This window comes from Anser anser, assembly GCF_964211835.1.
Source record: "Anser anser genome assembly, chromosome: 19".
Taxonomy (NCBI): domain Eukaryota; kingdom Metazoa; phylum Chordata; class Aves; order Anseriformes; family Anatidae; genus Anser; species Anser anser.
In genome coordinates this window covers 8,088,442-8,107,120 of record NC_139740.1, presented here as the reverse complement: position 1 = coordinate 8,107,120, position 18,679 = coordinate 8,088,442, and the positions used below count along the sequence as shown (strand labels likewise).

Genomic DNA, 18,679 nt, shown 5'->3' with positions numbered 1-18,679 from the left:
AATGTGTTTCTATCTTGGCTTTGAAGTGTTGATCTGCAATTAGGCTAATATTAAGGCTGGTATTGACAGCTTCCTAACATGCAGTATGGCATTGTATAAGTCATCGTTTTCTATTATGAGAATTACAGCTACACCCTTATGTTCCTGGCTGGAAGAAATCTGAGACTCAATGCAGTTTCTAATCGATGTTTCATTGAAAATGACACCTAGTGCTGCGGGTGATGTGACAGCACAGCGACTGCAAACAGGTTGAAAGGAAAGCTAACAGTGAAATTACACTGGTCTCTCCCTAAAAAGTTCCTCATTCTCTTTGGGAGAGCGTAGAACGGTGTGTATTGGTGTGTACATCAATTACATGTCTCATTTGTTGTTAGAGTAACATTGTCTTGACTTCTTCCCAGAATTATATACCATACTCCAACAACTTTTGCCAACCAGAAAAGTTTTCTTTGTTGTCTCAGTAGCTGTCATGGCAAATGGAAATTCTTCTCTGTCGGTGTTTGGTTAGGAAGCTGTCCTGTTTCAGTTCTGAATCCACAGATATAGTTCCTAATTTCATACAGTTTCTTCTAGGAAATTTTGTATGACAAGCCAAGCAGAGGTTGGTTAGCAACAACTTTGAGTGGGACATCTAGAAGACTGACTTCTTAAAATTTGTTTTAATAGTACTAATGTAACACTTAAATTACCTTCTTGGAATAGAAATTAGTAAGGCAGGAGATTAAGCTATCATAAAGGGAAATAAACTCTTGGAGCCAGTAGTGCTAGTGCTAATTTATTGTGTATAAAAGTTAACATTTAGTAGCTGCCCCTTTGCCAAGCCTTGTGAGTTGGTGAGGCCAAACATGAGAAATGCTCCAATCTTTCCAATTTTGTGTGTTCCGAAATAGCTCATCGCTTCCTAATATGACCTTCAATTAGGTTAACTGATGATTTAGAGGAAGGAGGTCTGTTTTTACAACTCGCCAATTACAATCAAATGGTCAAAACTGAAGTAGTCTGGGAGACCAGAGCCGGCTGTATCCTCCTGTGCCTTTGAGCAGGAGCAGTTAAAGGGCATTACGCTTTGTAGCAGCCTTTCAGCTGGGAGCACCTCAGGCTAATGGCATGACCACACAAATGAAAGCAGCTTTATTTGATTCCTCCTGCGGAGGATTAAATTGGGAAATCACTATGCAGGAAATAAAGTCCAGGTGTTACTTTTAGGTTGAATAAAGCATAAAGCCAAGTGATGTGGTAGCCCTGTCTCAAAGAGATGATGGAATTGAGGATGGGGGTGAGGCACAAGCATCTGCTTCTGTAGATGAAGGGGTCCTCTGCTTATCCATTTCTTGTATGAGTGGTCCTCAGCCTGGTTTGTAGCAAATTCCTCTCTGTAGCTGCCCAGTTTGCCTTAGAAGAACATCTTTTTCGGAAGATGGGACTGTAGGGATAATGGAATATTTTCCAGGAAGTAGCCCTGGTAATCTTTGGGCATGCAAATCCCTCCTTATGTGGCCATAGGTTCTTGAATGCTCACACATGCTTCCTCTGAACAGTGACGACAGCTGTACGTTAGCATTTCCAGGCGCCTGACTGAGCTATTTTATGAATAGCTTGGCTGCAACCTGTAAGTATGGCAAAACATTTTGCCATAGTGTGTAAATGTATCGACTCTGTATGGTATATACAGCATGTTCCAAATCTTGTTCTTGGTGCAGTGTAAACTACTTTAGGGAAGTCACTGAGACCAAACAACGTACTGTTCCTCATGATAGTTACTGACATCTTTTTTATTATTATTACCAAATGGCTTTGAATTTCTCTCAGATGCTCTAGCAGGCTTCTGCTCTCATTGAAGTCTGATGTTCCTTGTGCTAGCTTTCGAAAATGAATATCAGTTACAGGAGTTTTCCTGACTTCCCCGACATCTACTTAGATTTCTCGGTGAGCACACATGTTCATTCAGTGCTTCTTCATAGCTTTCAGTTGACAAGAGATGGTCATGAAGACTGATTTATGTGGAATTTAACAGATTAAGCTGACTTTACAATAAGCAGTAATTGTATCAGACTTTGAAATTGTGCTGAGCAGGTGGCTTACAGAAATAAAGTTGATGTGGAGCGATAGAGTGTATCGTGTTGACTGAGTAAGCAGTGCTTGTGCAGAATTATTTATAATCTTAACACAAAGAGCTGTTTGGGTTATTGTTTTCAGAATATTGCTTTTTCATTTCTGTTATATTTCTGCATATCTTGGCTGTGCAGCAAGGGGTTCTTGGAACAGATTTGTCTTGAGGCTATTGTGCAGCAAATCTAACTTCTGTTTTAATACTTTTCAACAGAAAAAAAGCTACTGTTAAGTACTGTATTTCAAACTGCTGTGTCATACTTAATTTTTTAATCTGTATAAAACAATGCTCATGAAATGTGCTATTGATCATGACTTTTCTTTCTCTCTACTAGACTGTGGAACATGGGTTTCCCCATCAGCCCAGCGCATTGGGCTATAGCCCGTTTCTCCACCTTATGGCCATCGGAACGCGATCGGGAGCCATCAAACTGTATTCTTTTGAACAACTCTGGCTAGATTTCTCTGACAGCATGAGAATATGCAACTGTGAAGACACTAAAAGTTAAACTAAGTATACATTTGCAAGCAAGGGTTACAGAACAATTTGCCTAGGTTTAAAGTGATTTTGGTTTGCTCAGAATGAGTTCATCTTGCCAAGAGCTGACCTGTAGCTCAAACAGAAGCTGAGCTTGGTGCTGATATTAGACAAGACTCTGCTCTTGTTACACAGAAGGTCAGACTAGATCTGGCCTAAGTTTAGCAATTCTTCATGTTGTAAATTCCAGTGTTGTTTAAATATTTGGGCCAGGGTTCCTTTTTCTTTTTTTAAGCAATTGTATTTCAAAGGTTAAAATTGAAGTCAGAAATGCTTTCAGCTTCCTGGGTTTGTGACCATCCAGACATTAAAGACCTAAACACCGAGGGTGGTGACTTTTAGCTGAAACAGAGAGGCCAGGCTGAATGCTGTGTGTACGCAAGGCACCGAGGTGATTCCCGTGGCCCAGTGCCAGCCGGGCGTGCTGTGCAGCAGGCGTATATCACTCACTCAGCCCAGAAAGGAAAAGCTGGGGCTCTGCCTGCTTAATCATTGCTGGTGCTGTTTGCCTTCCGAAGCTGGACTCTACTTGCAAGCAGTAGCCATCTGTCTCTTGGTTACAAATTAGTTAAGCAGGATTGTAGTGTCTGGGAAACCACTAAACATCCCTTTGGGGGGCGGGAGGGGGCAACAGTCCAGACACTTCTGCATGTGCACAAAGGATGAAATAAATAAGTTCTCCTGCAGTGTGCATTACCTTCCATAAGCACATACGATTCAAGTGATTTGCATTGTTAGTTTTTTTTCAGTCCAGACCATTAACAGTACAACATGGTTTCATACTAATCTCTCTTCATCTTGCTAGCTAGCAAGCTTCTTATCAATTAATTGTAGCCGTGGGTCATCTTAAATACTCGAGATCCTCAACCAGCCCTTCAGATATGGTGCTCCTGGGGTGGAGTTCATGGGTTTACATGAAGAAAACAACACTGTAATGCAGATTCACTTTATACCTGATCAGGTGAGTATATTTTCAGTACCTCTGTGACTTACGTAGATCTCTATTAAACATATGTTGAGTCTGTTCCAGGTAACTGGTCTCCGATAATCAAGTTTATTCAAGTGCTACTGGTTGGGAATGCTTATCCCAATATTTTGTCCTCTCCACAGCATTTGTTGCTGCAGAGATGCTTGGTAAAACTCAGACTAGTTTTATTGCTTGTAACTTAGTCATTTATCTCAAGTAATGTGGTAGGAGTGATGTTAAGGCCAGAGTAGTTCAGACAGTCTGTTGCAGAGGTGAGAACTTCCTTTTCCTTTCGCAACCCCTGTTCTTTTAGTGGGACTGGGTGGTGTTTTGCAGAACAGATAGTACAGTAACTGATTTAACTTTTTTCAGGAGTTCAAAACAGAAGTGCTAATCTAGCCTCCTCTTACGCTTGCTGCCTGTATGTGTTTCTGGTTATTGAATCTTGCTTTTGGGGGCTGCTGCTATTGCCACTAACTAAAAAGAGGAAGGCAGAATTTCCAAATGGCTGGTGGCTGTCTAACTGCTTTTCCCTTCACTCGACTGACAGACTGGTATCTTGGCTGTGTATTTTATTGCCTGATGTATTGCCCAGTATAGCAAGTGGCTTTTTTTTTTTTTTTGAGAGAGAGAGTTTTAATTCTTGAGGCAGTTTTGGGTGTCTGTTTGCTTAACTAATGGTATAAACTGAAACTCCCATGGGGAGTGTTGCACCAGGTGTGGCTTCAGCAGGCAAAATGCTTCAGTTTGAGCATACAGCCAGCAGGGCTGGGCTCATAAAAGGACTCTGACACAACCCTCCAGAATGAGGTTGGACATGAAGAATGCAAGGAGTGCGGTGTAGTAGACTGTATCAGCCCCACCCAAAGCCGGGGTGTGTTGCAGCAAACCATGCTAAGAGAGGTGGTGGTGAACTAACACCTTGGAGCTGCCTTGCTGAGCTTTACAGCATAGGCTAATCTTTTTTCCAAAGATCTAACTTCTTGTATGCCCCCTCGGCGATAACCTGTGCCTTTGTCCTGTATAAGAGGGTTTTCAACCTTTAGGTTACTCCTTGTCTTCCTCTAACCACTAAGCCCTTAGCTGTTAGCCAGCAGAGCTGCTGCAGCACAGCTGGATGCAACTATATATACCTACTGCCACAGACTCCAGTTCTGCTTTAGCAGAGAAGTATGAACAGCAGCAACTTTATTGCTAGATTTATGGATTAGATTATATTATAGATTATATGCTAGATTTATACTTAATGTTGTGATTGTGAAAAAAGATGTTGTGTGGTATTTTAGTGCCAGCTGGTGACGTTACTAGATGATAACAGCTTGCATCTCTGGAGCCTGAAGCAGCACAGTGGAGCATCTGAGCTGCGGGAGGAGCACCGCTTCACACTGAAAGGGCCACCTGGGTAATCTGCAGGAGTGGTTTTGAGCTATTTTTTGGATAAGCAAGGAGGAAGATTATGCTATTATTCTGTCTAGAGCTTGTCTTGATCTTACAGAGTCTGATTCCTGTGAATCTATTAAAGGAGCATCCACAGAAACCAGCAGGAGTTGGCTGGGGGCTTAGGAGACCACCTTTTAAGATTGTTGTAGCAAAGTATAGTGTGACTTTAAACTTAAAACTATAAAATAAAATGTTGTACATCCACTTCTGTGTGTACAGGAGCTGTATATCTTAACCTTAAGCAAATCGATGCATCCCTTAAGTCAGAATTTGAAATACTGGTATAATTTTAGTTTCACTTGATCTTGCCAGTTTTGGGTGAGCTTTTTTAAGCTCCCATGGGGACAGCTTAATAAGAAGCTGCTGTAAAAAGGCATCTGGGTCTTCGTCCATGCACTTGTCAAAAGTCTTTTGAAGTAATTTATCTCAATGCTAGTGTTTTCTTCCTCCAATACAATCATACCTGGCTCAAAATCTGTGCCTGTAATACAGATGATGTTTGTAACTGTCCTGTTGACTTGTTAGTTCTCTCAAGTTCAGTAGATAGTCTTCTTGCCTGCAGTTAACTAACTCTCTGCATCCCCAGGTCTCCACCAAGTGCCACACAGATAACAGCCGTCCTTCCCCATTCCTCACGGGAAGTCCTGTATCTTGGCACAGAGAGCGGCAACATTTTTGTGGTGGAGCTTCCATCATTCAGAGTGCTCGAGGACAGGACCATAACCTCTGAGGCTGCGCTGCAGCGGTGAGTGAGCAAACAGGCGCTGCCATGTGGAAGTGGAATCCCATGAGCAGAGATCCTTTGTTCAGATGTCACCCCAAATTGTGTATTGGGGCCTCACTATTGTGTTACTCATTATCCAGATCTGCAGGGCTTCTGTGAAACTCACTTTTGGTCCTGGTGTGTGTTAAGTGACAGTTTCTGTCCTTGTCAGCCCAGTACTGTCACTGTGGTGGTGCTGAGTGTGAGCAGAACCATGCAGGAGACACCAGGAGCAAATCTGCAGCCTTGAGCCCTGTCAGTTGTGTAACAATAGCTGCAAATGTATACACATTAGCTAATTGCATTAACTGGATCTACCCATTTACTTTTTTGACCATAGTGCTGCTTTGTGCAAATGAGGATTTTTGTCACTCTGGAGATTTGACCACTGCTGAAAGCTGTACTACTTCATGTCGTTGTTGCTTCCTACTGATACTTCCATATTACTTCTGCTTGGTAGGGGTTACAAGAGAATAGGGCAGGCAATTCAGTCTTTACACGCCCAGGATCCAGTCCTGGAATTCATTGTGAGCTTTGAGTTTTCTATAAGAAAATGGGGCTGGGTGCAAGGTCTGGAGTGGTGGCTCACGTTAGGTTTTTCTGCTTCTTGACAGATTGTGAAAATGTACTTTATTCTCGTTGTTGCTTAATTTTTTTATACCTTAACTGTTGCTATAGTTATGTGGGCTTGTACCTAGAATAAACTTTTCTCTCTTTTCTATTCTGCTTTTGAAGGGTACCCGAAGATTACTGTAACAGACGATCATGTGAATTGGTGGAAGCCCTTCGGGAGCATCCTAAGAACCCTGACCAGATCCTGATTGGATACAGCAGGGGATTGATTGTCCTCTGGGACCTGCAAAATAACAAAGTGACACACCATTTCCTTGGCAGCCAGGTATTAGCTCAGCCTGAAGTCAGTTCATTGGGCAGGAAGAGCTCTCCCCACTTGGAAGACAAGTGGGTACAGGGAGAGCCAGACAAAGCTTCTTAACTAAGAATGCATCATTGTCTCCTCCTCTTCAGCAACTGGAGAACCTCTACTGGCAGAGGGATGGCAGTAAATTCATTAGTTGTCACTATGATGGAAGTTACACCCAGTGGCCAGTATCCAGTGACAACAGGCAGCCTGAGCCTCTGGAAAACGTTGTGCCTTATGGTCAGTAAGTGAGGTTTAGTTGCTGCATGTTCATCTAAACTCCAACTCGTTTTGAGATTTTGTGAGATACTCACAGTGGTTCTCCTCAGTGTTTAATCCTGATGGCAAAATGCTGAACTGCCTTTTGAATGGGTGTTGAGCATAAACTAAGGGGCTTCAGTCCAGTTTTTCCTTGGATTTTAAACTCCTTTACATCATCGAATCAGTCTTGAACAGGAAGAACAAATTTGTGTCCCTTATGAATGAGGGTGTTGGTGATTCAGCTCATTGGTGTAGTTCAAGTGTCCTGTTCAGCAGGAGTTGCTTGGATCTTCTGTAATTAATAGTGAGCTAAGTGTACTTTTTGTTGACCTGAGCAGTGATGAAATAATGCCTCTGATTTGCTGAAACACATCAAATGGGGATGACCTCGTCTTTCAAGCATATAGAAGCTTCTAAAGCTCTGTCACCTTTTACATTCATTTCAGGAATGTCTGTGTTTTTAAACAATCCTTCCTAATTAATCAGCTTCTACAAAAGCGCTTCCACTCCCTGTCAGCCATCAGCAACATAATTCAAAAGTTCCCCTGAGTGTAAGCATTGCTTTGCTGAGGAGGACTGTGGTCAGCACGTCCCAGAAGACTTGTCTGATGTGGCTTGGTCTGGGGAGGTGGTGCTGGTGGTGTTTACTGGTCCAGGTGACTCTCCTTTTCTTGGGCGCTGAGGTGCCCTTGGTAAAGCAGGATAAAGAACTTCTTATGTAAAGGTGCACTTCTTGAATTATGGTAACTAACTCTGTTCTCTTAGGTCCTTTTCCCTGCAAGGCCATCTCCAAGATCTACTGGCAGACAACAAAGAATGGGTAAGGTCGTGGTGTATCCCTTCACCTTGTGGTGTTGGCAAGAAGCACTTACAGAGTGCAGTGTGTAGTGCTCTAAGAGCCGTTTAGAGTAACTTTCTAATATTTTTTTGGTAATGTCTTTTAAATTGTGCTTGCTCCTTACTTCAGCATACGCCACTGTCTTTCTCTTCAGACTTCCTTACATTATATTCCAAGGAGGGATGCCCCGGGCTAGCTATGGTGACCGGCACAGTATCTCTGTTGTCCATGGCAGCCAGCAAACAGCCTTTGACTTCACATCGCGGGTGATAGACTTCTTTATCATCTTCAGTTCAGAGCCTACTGCAGGTGCGTGATGACAGGGCATTACTGAAGAATTAAATAGCCGTGCACTCGTCTAGAAATCTTGGTATGAGCAACATGTGAAATGTGAAGGAATTGAGTTGTCTGGGGGCTTTTTGAGACTTAAACGGAGACTTTGCCATTTAAAAATGAAGTGTAAAGTACGGGCAGAAAGAATGGTCTGATTGCAAATGCCATACGTTCCTCAAAAAAAATTAAGCTGCTCGTTAATGAGAAAAGGTCTCTTAAGCTCATGTTTGTAGAAGCTGGACACTGGACATAACCAGGTTATGAAATCAGGATCTGAATATTGCTGTTCAGAAACAGCACTTCAAAGGAGGCAATAATTAAAAACAGAATTCACTCCCACTGAGACAGTGTTTCTTTTAATTACTACCTGGATTTATGACTAGGGCTCTGGGTAATAAATCAGAGGGTGACACAGAACCAAGGGTCAGTATACAGAGAACTTACTTTACTCACTGCTGGTGAACCTGAATGTAAACAGTTCTAATACTGAATAGCACTCATCCTGCAACATGCTTAGATTTTGTCAGATTTTTACTTCTACTTTGTTGCCTTTGCTTCCACTATACTTTTTTTTTTAATGGAATTGTCAGGAATTTCTCCAAGGACTCTTCCTCTCATGCTGGTGTAGTTTTTGCTTCTGGTTAATTTGAAGTAACTGACTATAAAATTGCTATTTCAAGCTCCACAAATGTGCAGTATTAGAAGTTGCATCTAGACTTCCGCAGTTTGGTCTGAGCCCTTTTAGGAGCATGTAGGCAAATATTCTGTGTTACTGAATCTTCCCAGGTTTTCTGGTTTGCCTAGTCGAGTAGTTTCCAAGCCTATTTGTCTTGCATACTGCAAGCGGTGGTGGTGACAGCTCCCAGCTACACGCTGTGCAGCAGTAGGCATTCAAATGTGTAGATGCAGGTTGGCTCCCTCTGGCCTATTGTACAGAGCAGACCACAGATCCCGTGGAGGAATGTCTTGGGAATGCAGGCATAAAGAAACAGCTTTGGTTGTGTTTTTTTTTGGGGGTGGGGTGGGGTGGGGGTGGTTCTTCCCTACTGGTCTTTAACAGACCTTCTCAGGTCACTGAAAAAGCAGTAACAAAACAGGCAGACAGTAACTGAGATGAAGGGCCTATGTATGTTTGTTATTATAGACTTTACCTACACAAGGCTGCTTTTTATAAACATCTTCTAAATGTGCCGAACCTGTAAGTCTAAACCTTCAAGCTTAATAATGCCATTAATCTTGAGGTGCTGTTTAGCTTCTTACCATTAAAGAAACTGGTCACTTTTACTTTCTATGAAGTTGTCAGAACTGAGATTCAAGATGTTAGAACAAAAGTCTTAAAGATGAAAGAAAGCTGAGATTTTTTTAGTTAAGGGATTGACTTCTATTCGTGTGCAGGAACTGAATTTTAAGACCATTTAGGAAGAAGTAACTGAGATTAACAGGTTTTATATTTATACTTCCCAAGGATTGAAGTATCCAATTAATACATCTTCTAGTGGCTACAGACAGGAGCCGCCACAGGAAGCTGAAGCTGTTGCACTTAGACAAGGAAGTTTTTTACAATAAAATGAGGTTTCTGTGGTTGACAAGCTTCCTTGTGGCTGATTGCCTAAGCTTAGTGGATGTACGTAGCTTGCCTTGTTTGCCCTTAAGCAGTCTTCCCTGCAACAGCAATACGAAGGTATTAATTGTATACCAAAGCCACTTAATTTAATAAGCACAAAGCTCATGCGTTGCAGCATGATGGTAGGTGGTGACTTTCCACTACCCTGAATATGCTGCGGAAACAATTTTTTTAAAAACCTAACCCTTCCTCTTTTCTTTTACTTTTCATTAGCACATGGATGAGTGTATGTCTGTCATCAAGCAAACTAGAATTTTTCATATTTCAGCAACTTGAAATAGATTCGTGCCATAAGCAGTGAGCTCAGATACGTGTCTTTGTAAGGAAAATATTTTTAAAACAGCATATATGGTTAATGTTGGCAGTAGCAGTTATAGTGCAGGGCTGATCGTGCCTAATGGAACAGGTAATATCATACCTGTACTACATGCACAAGTCCTGTAGGGAACTGTGAATGACAACACACAAAGTAAATAAAACTGAACATGAAACACTTTTTCAGGAAGAAACTGAACTGATTAGTGTTGTGTTATGGCTGTGGCCAGTCTGAGATGAAACTTGGGATGTCTGTCTAAGTGGTGCCAAGTACTAATTACTTGAAGTTAATTCTACTGAGTGAACTGCCCTGGTATGTGCTTGCTTATAGACTTGCCTTCTCGAAAGTATGTTCCAGGTGGTGAAACAGCTGAAGAAGGGAAGTAAAAGTACAGGTTAGCAGGGAATGTCAGCGAGGAGCTCGTAGTTTGCATATGGCTCATGCTGTTTATCACCCTGACCCCTGCTGATGTGACACATTTACAGCTATACATTCATTTAAATTTCCTGTAGCTTTGTTAATCTTTATTGGTGTGAGCTGGTCCATGCTTTTGGTTTTCCCCAACATTTGCTATTGTGGCTGTCTTACATTTGTTACTGCAATACTGTCCTTGTAACTAGAATTTAACCAAGAGAAAAAAATCAGCCTACAATGAAAAAATCTTGATTGTCAGGTGTCATCTAGAAGATTACAGTAACAGATTTCTTTTGTAATCCTGTTTATGTATAAATAAATATTGGATGGTATGCACACTCTTTAAAAGCTACAGAAAATACGGCACAACGTGCTAGAATTTGGAAAAACTGAAGAGTAAGAGAACTGAATCATAAACACTTGTCAGCTCAGGCAGAGAAGCATTCTGCAGAACCCAAGGCATTACTGGGTTTAAGCAGCTTAGCCTAGATGGACTGCGGTCCTAACACAGTACTAAATGGGTCACTGCTGGGGTGTATGCATGTTTGTCCACCCCATGCTGCTAATTAGCTGTACATAAGTAGAGTTCTGGCTGTATGTATCTGTTCTGGTGAATATGAGTGTGTTATCTAGCCATGGATGTTGCTAACAATTTTTTTTATTATTCTGCATGGAATCCATAAAGAATTGCTCTAACAGTCCCAGCAGTGGGGTAAAGAAACATAAATTTTCAATAAATCTGTCTTGATATCTGTCTTGGAATCTCTTAATATTAGTGCCTCAACAGGCCCGGTTAACAAGGAAGCATTCAGAGGTATTGCCCACAAAAACGTGTTTCTGTAGAGCTCCACGATAGCAGTTTTTATATAAGCCTTACAAGAAGCTTGTTTGTATTAACCTTGGATAGTCTTCTTTGTTAGCATTAATGAATCTTGTTTCTGCAGAGTTTGATGACCCTTCTGCTATGGTGGTGCTGGCAGAAGAAGAGCTGGTAGTCATAGACTTAAAATCCGCGGGCTGGCCAGCAGTCCATCCTCCGTACTTGGCTTCTCTCCACTGCTCAGCCATCACCTGCTCACACCACGTCTCCAACATCCCGCTGAAACTGTGGGAGAGGATTATCAGTGCGGGGAGCAAGCAGAACGTTCACTACTCAAATATGGTAAGGCAGCTGTAAAGGTACATGTATTCCTGTGCATTTCAGGAGAGCGCGACTGCTCGTTATGTGGGTGGTCTGCGCTTCTGACAGTGCCTGCGAAGGGATGAGTCCCAACAGACGCTGTCCTGCCTCTTAACAGGGTTGAGAAGGGCTTTTTCCCAGAGCACCACCAATGCAGTTACTCACACTGGGGGTTTAAAATGTGATATTTTTTCAGGCTTTGACAAGCTAAAAGGAAAGTCTGAGTGTTCCCAGCTGTCGGTGGTAACAAACTTCTTGTTTAGAAGCATGAAGCTTTCAGCACAGCTTCTTGAGGAAATGTGTAGTGCCTTCCACTAAAAAGCACAGCTGGTGTCAGAACAGGAATATCTAATCCAAACAAAAGCTAACAGCATGGACTGTTTCACTGCCACTTGCACTGAAGTTCATGCTCTCGTGCTGACCGCGTATTCTCTCCACACTGTCACTGCGAGGAAGTCACAGTCTTCCCTTAATGTATTTGTAGCCATGGCCGATTGATGGTGGCACCAACATAGCTCCAGATCCTCCTCAGAGGGACTTGCTTCTAACAGGGTACGTACCTAACTGTTTTAGAAAAAAATAATCAAGGAGCCCTTTCCAGTTTCTGTTCTTCCTTTTGAACGAGCTGAAGCTTCCCTGTAGGATTAAAGCCTGCACGTCTTGCAGAGAGAAAGCTACAACTTTAGCAACCCAGTTTTGGGAAGCTGTATTGTAGCTTTTAAAGACTGACCGCTTCTGAGCGAATAGGCCGTGGTGTCCACGGACAACCTATAACACTGCCTTATTTGTGTTTCTGAAGTGTTACCCATTCCCCTCACAAATGCCAGTGTGGAAGTGCAGGTGGTAATCCAGACAGGTTCAAAGGGAGCTCAGTCTTGCAGGTTTTGAAGCTCTTTTTTCCCGTCTTACACTGTTGTAAATCTCAAGAAAGAGGTTAGCTGGGACTCCTGTCCATTTTGATCAGCATGAAAACAGATCTAGCAAGGCAGTGGAAGGAACTAGCTTGCAAGAGGCTGCCTCGCTTTTAAGTATTTCTCTGGGCTGTTCTTCAGACAATTCATTCTTGATGCAGCAAATTGTTAGAAGTCTGTAGCCTTGGGTTGGATGAATGTTGCCAATTTTCAACTGGAGAACTAAGATTAAAGCCTGTCCCCCCTGCTTTTCTAGTAACAGTATTTTTGTCAGGATGATTCGTTCCCTCTATATACAAAGCTTGTTTCCTTTCCAGTGCTTTTTGGAATAACTTTAAATTCTGTACTGGTGTCAGATCACCACGATCAAGCTGCATTTAAAATGAAAAAGCAGGGCTTCCTCTTGAAGCTTTATTTTGCCACGGCTTGGGGGTTTGTAAACAGTGTGATTTAATCTTTGGCTGTCTTATTTTCCTTTCTGTTTTGCCATCATCTGGGTGATTTGCTGTGCTCCTGTATGATGTGTGCTTTCTGTAATCGTCCCCCATTTGATACAGGCATGAAGATGGCACTGTGCGATTTTGGGATGCATCTGGTGTCTGCTTACATCTCCTTTATAAGCTAAGCACAGTGAGAGTATTTCTCACAGATGCTGATCCCAATGACAATATGAACACGCTGGGGGAGGACGAGTGGCCTCCACTTCGCAAGGTAAGACAGCTGTTTTTTGTGTATGCTTTCGGAAAACCTGAGCAGTTTTTGATTTGGGGCATAATTAATGCATCTGTGAAGACCACCCACTGTGTATTCTCTCACCTAGGTTGGTACCTTCGACCCTTACAGCGATGATCCTAGACTTGGGATCCAGAAGATCTACCTGTGTAAATACAGTGGATATCTGGCTGTAGCTGGCACAGCAGGGCAGGTATTGAAATATATCAGTCATTGTAACTTAACACACATACTTGTTTTTAGTGCAGCTTGTCACAGTGCAGCTTGGAGATGTGTTAAAATTGGAAACACTCATTTCTGGAGTGGTAAATTAGTCCAGTTGCTGGAAAAGTTTCGTGGTTCTCTGCTTTCTCTAATCTATATTTTAGACTTTATCTAATGCTTTAGCAGCTCTGAGAGGTGCTGTGGTTTTGGAGCTGCTGAGGCGGCCTGTGGGTGGGAAGATTGCTTGAACAACAGAAGCTGTAGCAGAACTTCTCTTCCTTTCAGGTACTGGTGATGGAACTGAACGATGAAGATGCAGAGCATGTTGTTGACCATGCTGAAGCAGATCTCCTACAGGATCAAGAGGGCTATCGATGGAAAGGTCATGAGAAATTAAAGACTCGAGATGGACCTGTTCGATTTGAAGCTGGTTTTCAGCCATTTGTCCTTGTCCAATGTCAACCACCAGCCGTGGTCACCTCATTGGCCCTTCACTCTGAATGGAAGCTCGTGGCCTTTGGTACTAGTCATGGTTTTGGGCTTTTTGACCACCAGCAGAAACGACTGGTCTTTGTCAAGTAAGTATCTTCTTTCCAGGAGGTCTGTGGTAATTCCCCCTTTAAAGATGGCATGGAACTGCTAACTGAGCATGTCATGAAAAGAGGTTTCTCGAGAGTAGTCAGTATAGCAAGAAGCCCTGCCTTGTTGGACTATGTCCTTGAAGATCTTCAAGAATATAAATATGTTCTTGTTCTGCCAGGTGTGTACGTCCTGTTGGACTCTTGGGAGTGATTGCCATCCAGTAGAAAGTGACAGTGTGCCTACTGTCTCCATTTTTTCAGATGTACACTGCATCCCAGTGACCAATTAGCCTTAGAAGGGCCACTGTCTCGGGTGAAATCCTTGAAGAAGTCCCTCCGTCAGTCATTCAGGCGGATCAGAAGAAGCCGAGTGTCCAGTCGGAAGCGACGAGGAGGTGGTGGAAATGCCTCAGAGGTGAGGGGCCCACCGTTTGGGATCTTGTCTGTCTGGAGGTTATAGACTCCTGATTAACTGCCTAGAGCAGGCGATGGTTTGCAGTCATGCTGTCTGTTGGTATGAGGACAATAATGCAACTTAGAATACTGCTAGCTGTTAGATAAAAGTAGGGTTTTAGAGAAAATTTACTGTGTGTAGTTGAACCTGTAATTCAGAATGTACCTGCTCACTGGTATGACATTGCTTTCCCTTTGTATTGCTTCCATTCTTACTATTTCACTCTCCTCCCTGTCTGTTTGCCTGACTGCCAAAATGTCTCCTCATCTTTGAAGGTGCAAGAAGCAAATGCCAAATTTGACCAAGACGCACTGCAGGAAATGGAACTGGCTCCAGTCCAGAGGAAGATTGAAGCCCGCTCTGCAGAAGACTCTTTCACTGGCTTTGTGCGCACTTTATATTTTGCTGACACCTTCTTGAGAGACAGTGAGTAGAAAAAGCATCTCTCCTTTCTTCTGAACATTATTCTTCCTTCTGCCAAGTGATGCATTAGGTTCTACTGCCAGGAAATTTCAGCGCCTTCTGTGTCCTACTTTGCATTGTGCCGAAAAACTAATATAGAACACGAACATATGCTGTCAGGCACAATTGTTACCTAGTCATTCTGTCTGCTGGCTAATCCAAGGCAAGTAGTAGTTCATCTTTGGGTGCAGCCTATATGTATGGTTTTCAAATGTGATGGGATGACATCTGACTTTTGAGTACAAGCTTTTTCCTTGTCTCATTGCTCTGAAGTTCATCCTTGACCCCAGCTTTTGATGTTAGCGAGGGTGACAGCAGCTGCTCATCAGAGCCCAAACTAATACTCTGCTTGCATTTCCTGTGCTCATATATGATATTAAAAACGTGAAAACCAGATGCAGCAATTGTGGTGAATGATGAAAACGCCACTCTGTTCCCTTCACTCACATGCCATGTCCTCTGTTCAGGGCTGCTGACAGAGACATGTTGGAAAAAGAAGTGCTAAGAAGCTGTAGTTTCCCTGGCCGGTCTGCCCTGTTACAAAGCTTTTTAGGCTGCGAAGAAAGGGAGGATGTATATAGGTAGTGTGTTTAAGGAAAGCAATTATCCAAGATTGTCACGGATGTCTAGCTCATGAGCCCTCTCGTTGCTCCAGGCTCCCGGCACTGCCCGTCCTTGTGGGCAGGCACCAATGGAGGTACAGTCTATGCCTTCTGTTTACGTGTTCCACCAGCAGAAAGGAGGATGGATGAACCTGTCAGGGCAGAGCAGGGTAAGTATGCTTCAAGAAGTGTCCTAATGGATCTGAGATACCACTTGTATAACCACGCGTTGTATGTCTTTAACCACAGAAACAGAAAAGCAAAGTAGCTTAGTTATTGCTGTGTGAGAGAATGGAGCTAAATGTAGCAGTGGCTGCAATAAGCAGCGCTCACTGCAGTGACTGAACTGAGGAGTAAGTGAACTCCATCACTCTTCGATGTACCTTAGCTTCGATTTCCACTGGCTTCACAAATTTAAATTTGCATCAGCTGTAACTGAAGTTTGCCATCAAGCCACACTGCACATATACCTTATTCTGACAGCTGAATCCATTATCTTTATGTACTAATAGTTACTGTTTAACATGAACCGTTTGTGTTCACGTATCCTTTAAGTCCTAAATCTTTTTAGGCAATGTTTCTGTAGAAATGTTGTAGGTCCCCAGCTCTGAGAGGATGTGTGAGGTTTTAACATAGCGTCTCTAACCAGACTCCTCTTTGGATTCTTTTTTTTTTCTTGTTTGCTTTTTGTCCTTATCTTGCTTGGCTAGCCAAAGAAATTCAGCTGATGCACAGAGCTCCTGTTGTGGGTATACTTGTTCTGGATGGGCGCAGCACACCTCTGCCAGAACCTCTGGAAGTAGCACATGATCTTTCTAAGAGCCCTGATATGCAAGGCAGCCATCAACTACTGGTGGTGTCTGAAGAGCAATTCAAGGTGAGTATCACCCAGGAGGGACATATGGACTGCGCATAAGTCTGCTGAAGTGCTGAGCAGTGTTCAGCGGAGTGAGTGAGACTCGTAGGAGTGCTTAGTCTTCTGTACCTGCGTAATGCTCCCAGGACAGCATTTCTGTTCAGTACAGTCCAGAAATCAAGTGCGTGCTGACAAATTGGGTACTCAGCGTAGTGGTGAGCATGCTGAACATACACGTTTTATTCCTGTACTCTTTAGACAAGGCTGCCTCTGTTTTTGGGAAATAGCTTTTGCTGTGGTTACTTGAGTGTAATGCTGTACAGAAGCAGCAATTGGTAGGCATTTCTGTGAAGCAACTGAAAAGTTTCTTGTTTGGCATGCTAACCAGTCAGCGCAAAAGAGAAGGCCTTAAGTAGCTTGCTGTAGGCTCACCCTGGCTTTTTAACACAGAAGAATGCACAGTTAGTGTAAACCCATTTTTTTCTGTAATAATTTGTAGCCAAATATGGAAGGGTTTTGAGAGAACCAGGAGAGAAATGCAGTTTGCAGCCTGAAGGGTAAAACTGCTTGATGTCAGAACAGAGACAGATTCTACCCCTGACTCTGGCTGGTTACTTTTTATCCCAGGAAGCTAGGTTGACTCAGATTACACTTGTGTGTGTTCACTGTGAATGAAAACGCTGTTAGAGGCGGGGGAGCAGCAGATGTCCTGGGGTGCGGCGGCTGCCACTGTGCAGGAAGGAGGTGTCAGCATTCTGTTTCTGTTGACAGGTCTTCACGCTACCCAAGGTTAGCTCCAAACTGAAGCTCAAGCTGACGGCACTGGAAGGCTGTAGGGTACGAAAAGTGACGGTTGCTAACTTTGGCAGCTGCAAGACTGACGATTACAGTGAAAATGACCTGGCTGTCCTGACTAACCTGGGAGACATTCAGATCATCTCGCTGCCCTTCCTCAAGTTACAGATCCGCTACCCTTGCATCCGTAAAGAAGATGTGAGCGGCATTGCATCCTGCGTCTTCACCAAATATGGCCAAGGTAGGAAATGCTTCTCCCAAATTATCTGCCTCTATTGTGTGTTTGAAACAGTGGAATAGTGATTGTAGGGCTTAATGTTTAGAACTGGCTGTATATATATGTGAATTTTACATAAGTTTGTTCTATGTTTCTGGCCAATACCAGTTGCCAACAGGTACTGACACAAATTATCAGAAGTGAGTTTATTATCATTAACGAATACATTGTTTTTCAGCTAACAGGTTGGATGTTCCCCATAAGTAGTTTCCATCTGGCCACCCTCCTGCTGTTTGGAGATAAGAGAATAGCTCTCTAAGCAGCAGGCATTGCAGGCTGCATCGTACCTTCTGTACCTGCCTGTGGCTCAACACTCAAGCTGCAAAACTGGCAGCCAGCATCCTATGGCTGCTGAAAGTTGTTCTCTGCTTTGCAGTTCGGTGTTTACGTCTTTCTGTGTCCTGTGCTGACGCCTCTGAAGAGCAGCAAAGCAGTTATTGTTCAGCACAATAAATTTTACCCAGTCTCTAGGCTAGCCACTCCTTGGGAAACTGGGGTATTATCTTCCTCAGTGATTATGCAAACCCTTTCTGCCAAATAAAGAATATGCTTAGGTCCATGGTGGTTGTTTTTTTTATTGTTTTTGGCTCACCTCTGTTTTCCTGGACTTTAAAATTGCTTATAAATTCTCAATCTTCTGCAGGTTTCTATCTGATCTCACCATCAGAGTTTGAGAGGTTTTCTCTTTCTACCAAATGGTTAGTGGAGCCCCGGTGTGTTGTGGACATACCAGAAGTTTCAAGCAACAATCACGTGCACACCAGGTCTGGCGTGGAGAATGCTGCAAGAAAATCTAGGTAAAATCTGTAAAACTCACGCACGCTGACTATGTCTGAGTATCGAGATCTGCTCCTGTCCTGTAGCTGATGTAAACAAGGCTATGGTATGAGTTCGTGTAGTCTGTCTCCCTTTCCAAGCTATTAGGAGTCTTTTGATTACAACATTCCTAGATGGATAGGCATGAGGAAGTGCAGCCTTCTCCCTGATGGTTTTCCTCCTTGCAGTACAGAGCAGTCAAGCACTGGAATTGGTGTCCCCAAGCTAGAGTCGTAAAGTGTAAGCTCTGGATTGCTTTACTTGTTTCCCAGTGATGTCTCTGACTG

General features: G+C 43.0%; 1 protein-coding gene across 11 annotated transcripts in view; it reads left to right on the top strand.

Annotated features, from left to right (window-relative positions):
* Positions 1-18,679, top strand: part of LLGL2 (LLGL scribble cell polarity complex component 2) — a gene marked incomplete at its 5' end in the record, with an annotated part of 33,944 nt that overhangs the window by 11,592 nt on the left and 3,673 nt on the right. For 9 of the 11 annotated variants that reach the window (XM_083805512.1, XM_083805511.1, XM_083805510.1 and 6 more), the window contains 19 exons: positions 2,445-2,542; positions 3,527-3,608; positions 4,901-5,016; positions 5,641-5,799; positions 6,553-6,715; positions 6,844-6,976; positions 7,763-7,817; positions 7,990-8,144; positions 11,467-11,684; positions 12,187-12,254; positions 13,171-13,324; positions 13,434-13,538; positions 13,835-14,127; positions 14,392-14,545; positions 14,860-15,010; positions 15,702-15,818; positions 16,359-16,525; positions 17,276-17,540; positions 18,220-18,373. In XM_083805512.1, the coding sequence (XP_083661638.1) occupies positions 2,445-2,542; positions 3,527-3,608; positions 4,901-5,016; positions 5,641-5,799; positions 6,553-6,715; positions 6,844-6,976; positions 7,763-7,817; positions 7,990-8,144; positions 11,467-11,684; positions 12,187-12,254; positions 13,171-13,324; positions 13,434-13,538; positions 13,835-14,127; positions 14,392-14,545; positions 14,860-15,010; positions 15,702-15,818; positions 16,359-16,525; positions 17,276-17,540; positions 18,220-18,373 (2,807 nt within the window). Of the gene's footprint in view, positions 1-1,196; positions 1,610-1,860; positions 1,927-2,444; positions 2,543-3,526; positions 3,609-4,900; positions 5,017-5,640; positions 5,800-6,552; positions 6,716-6,843; positions 6,977-7,762; positions 7,818-7,989; positions 8,145-11,466; positions 11,685-12,186; positions 12,255-13,170; positions 13,325-13,433; positions 13,539-13,834; positions 14,128-14,391; positions 14,546-14,859; positions 15,011-15,701; positions 15,819-16,358; positions 16,526-17,275; positions 17,541-18,219; positions 18,374-18,679 lie in introns of those variants that run through there. The other 2 variants (XM_083805513.1, XM_083805506.1) reach the window with 2 other exon arrangements.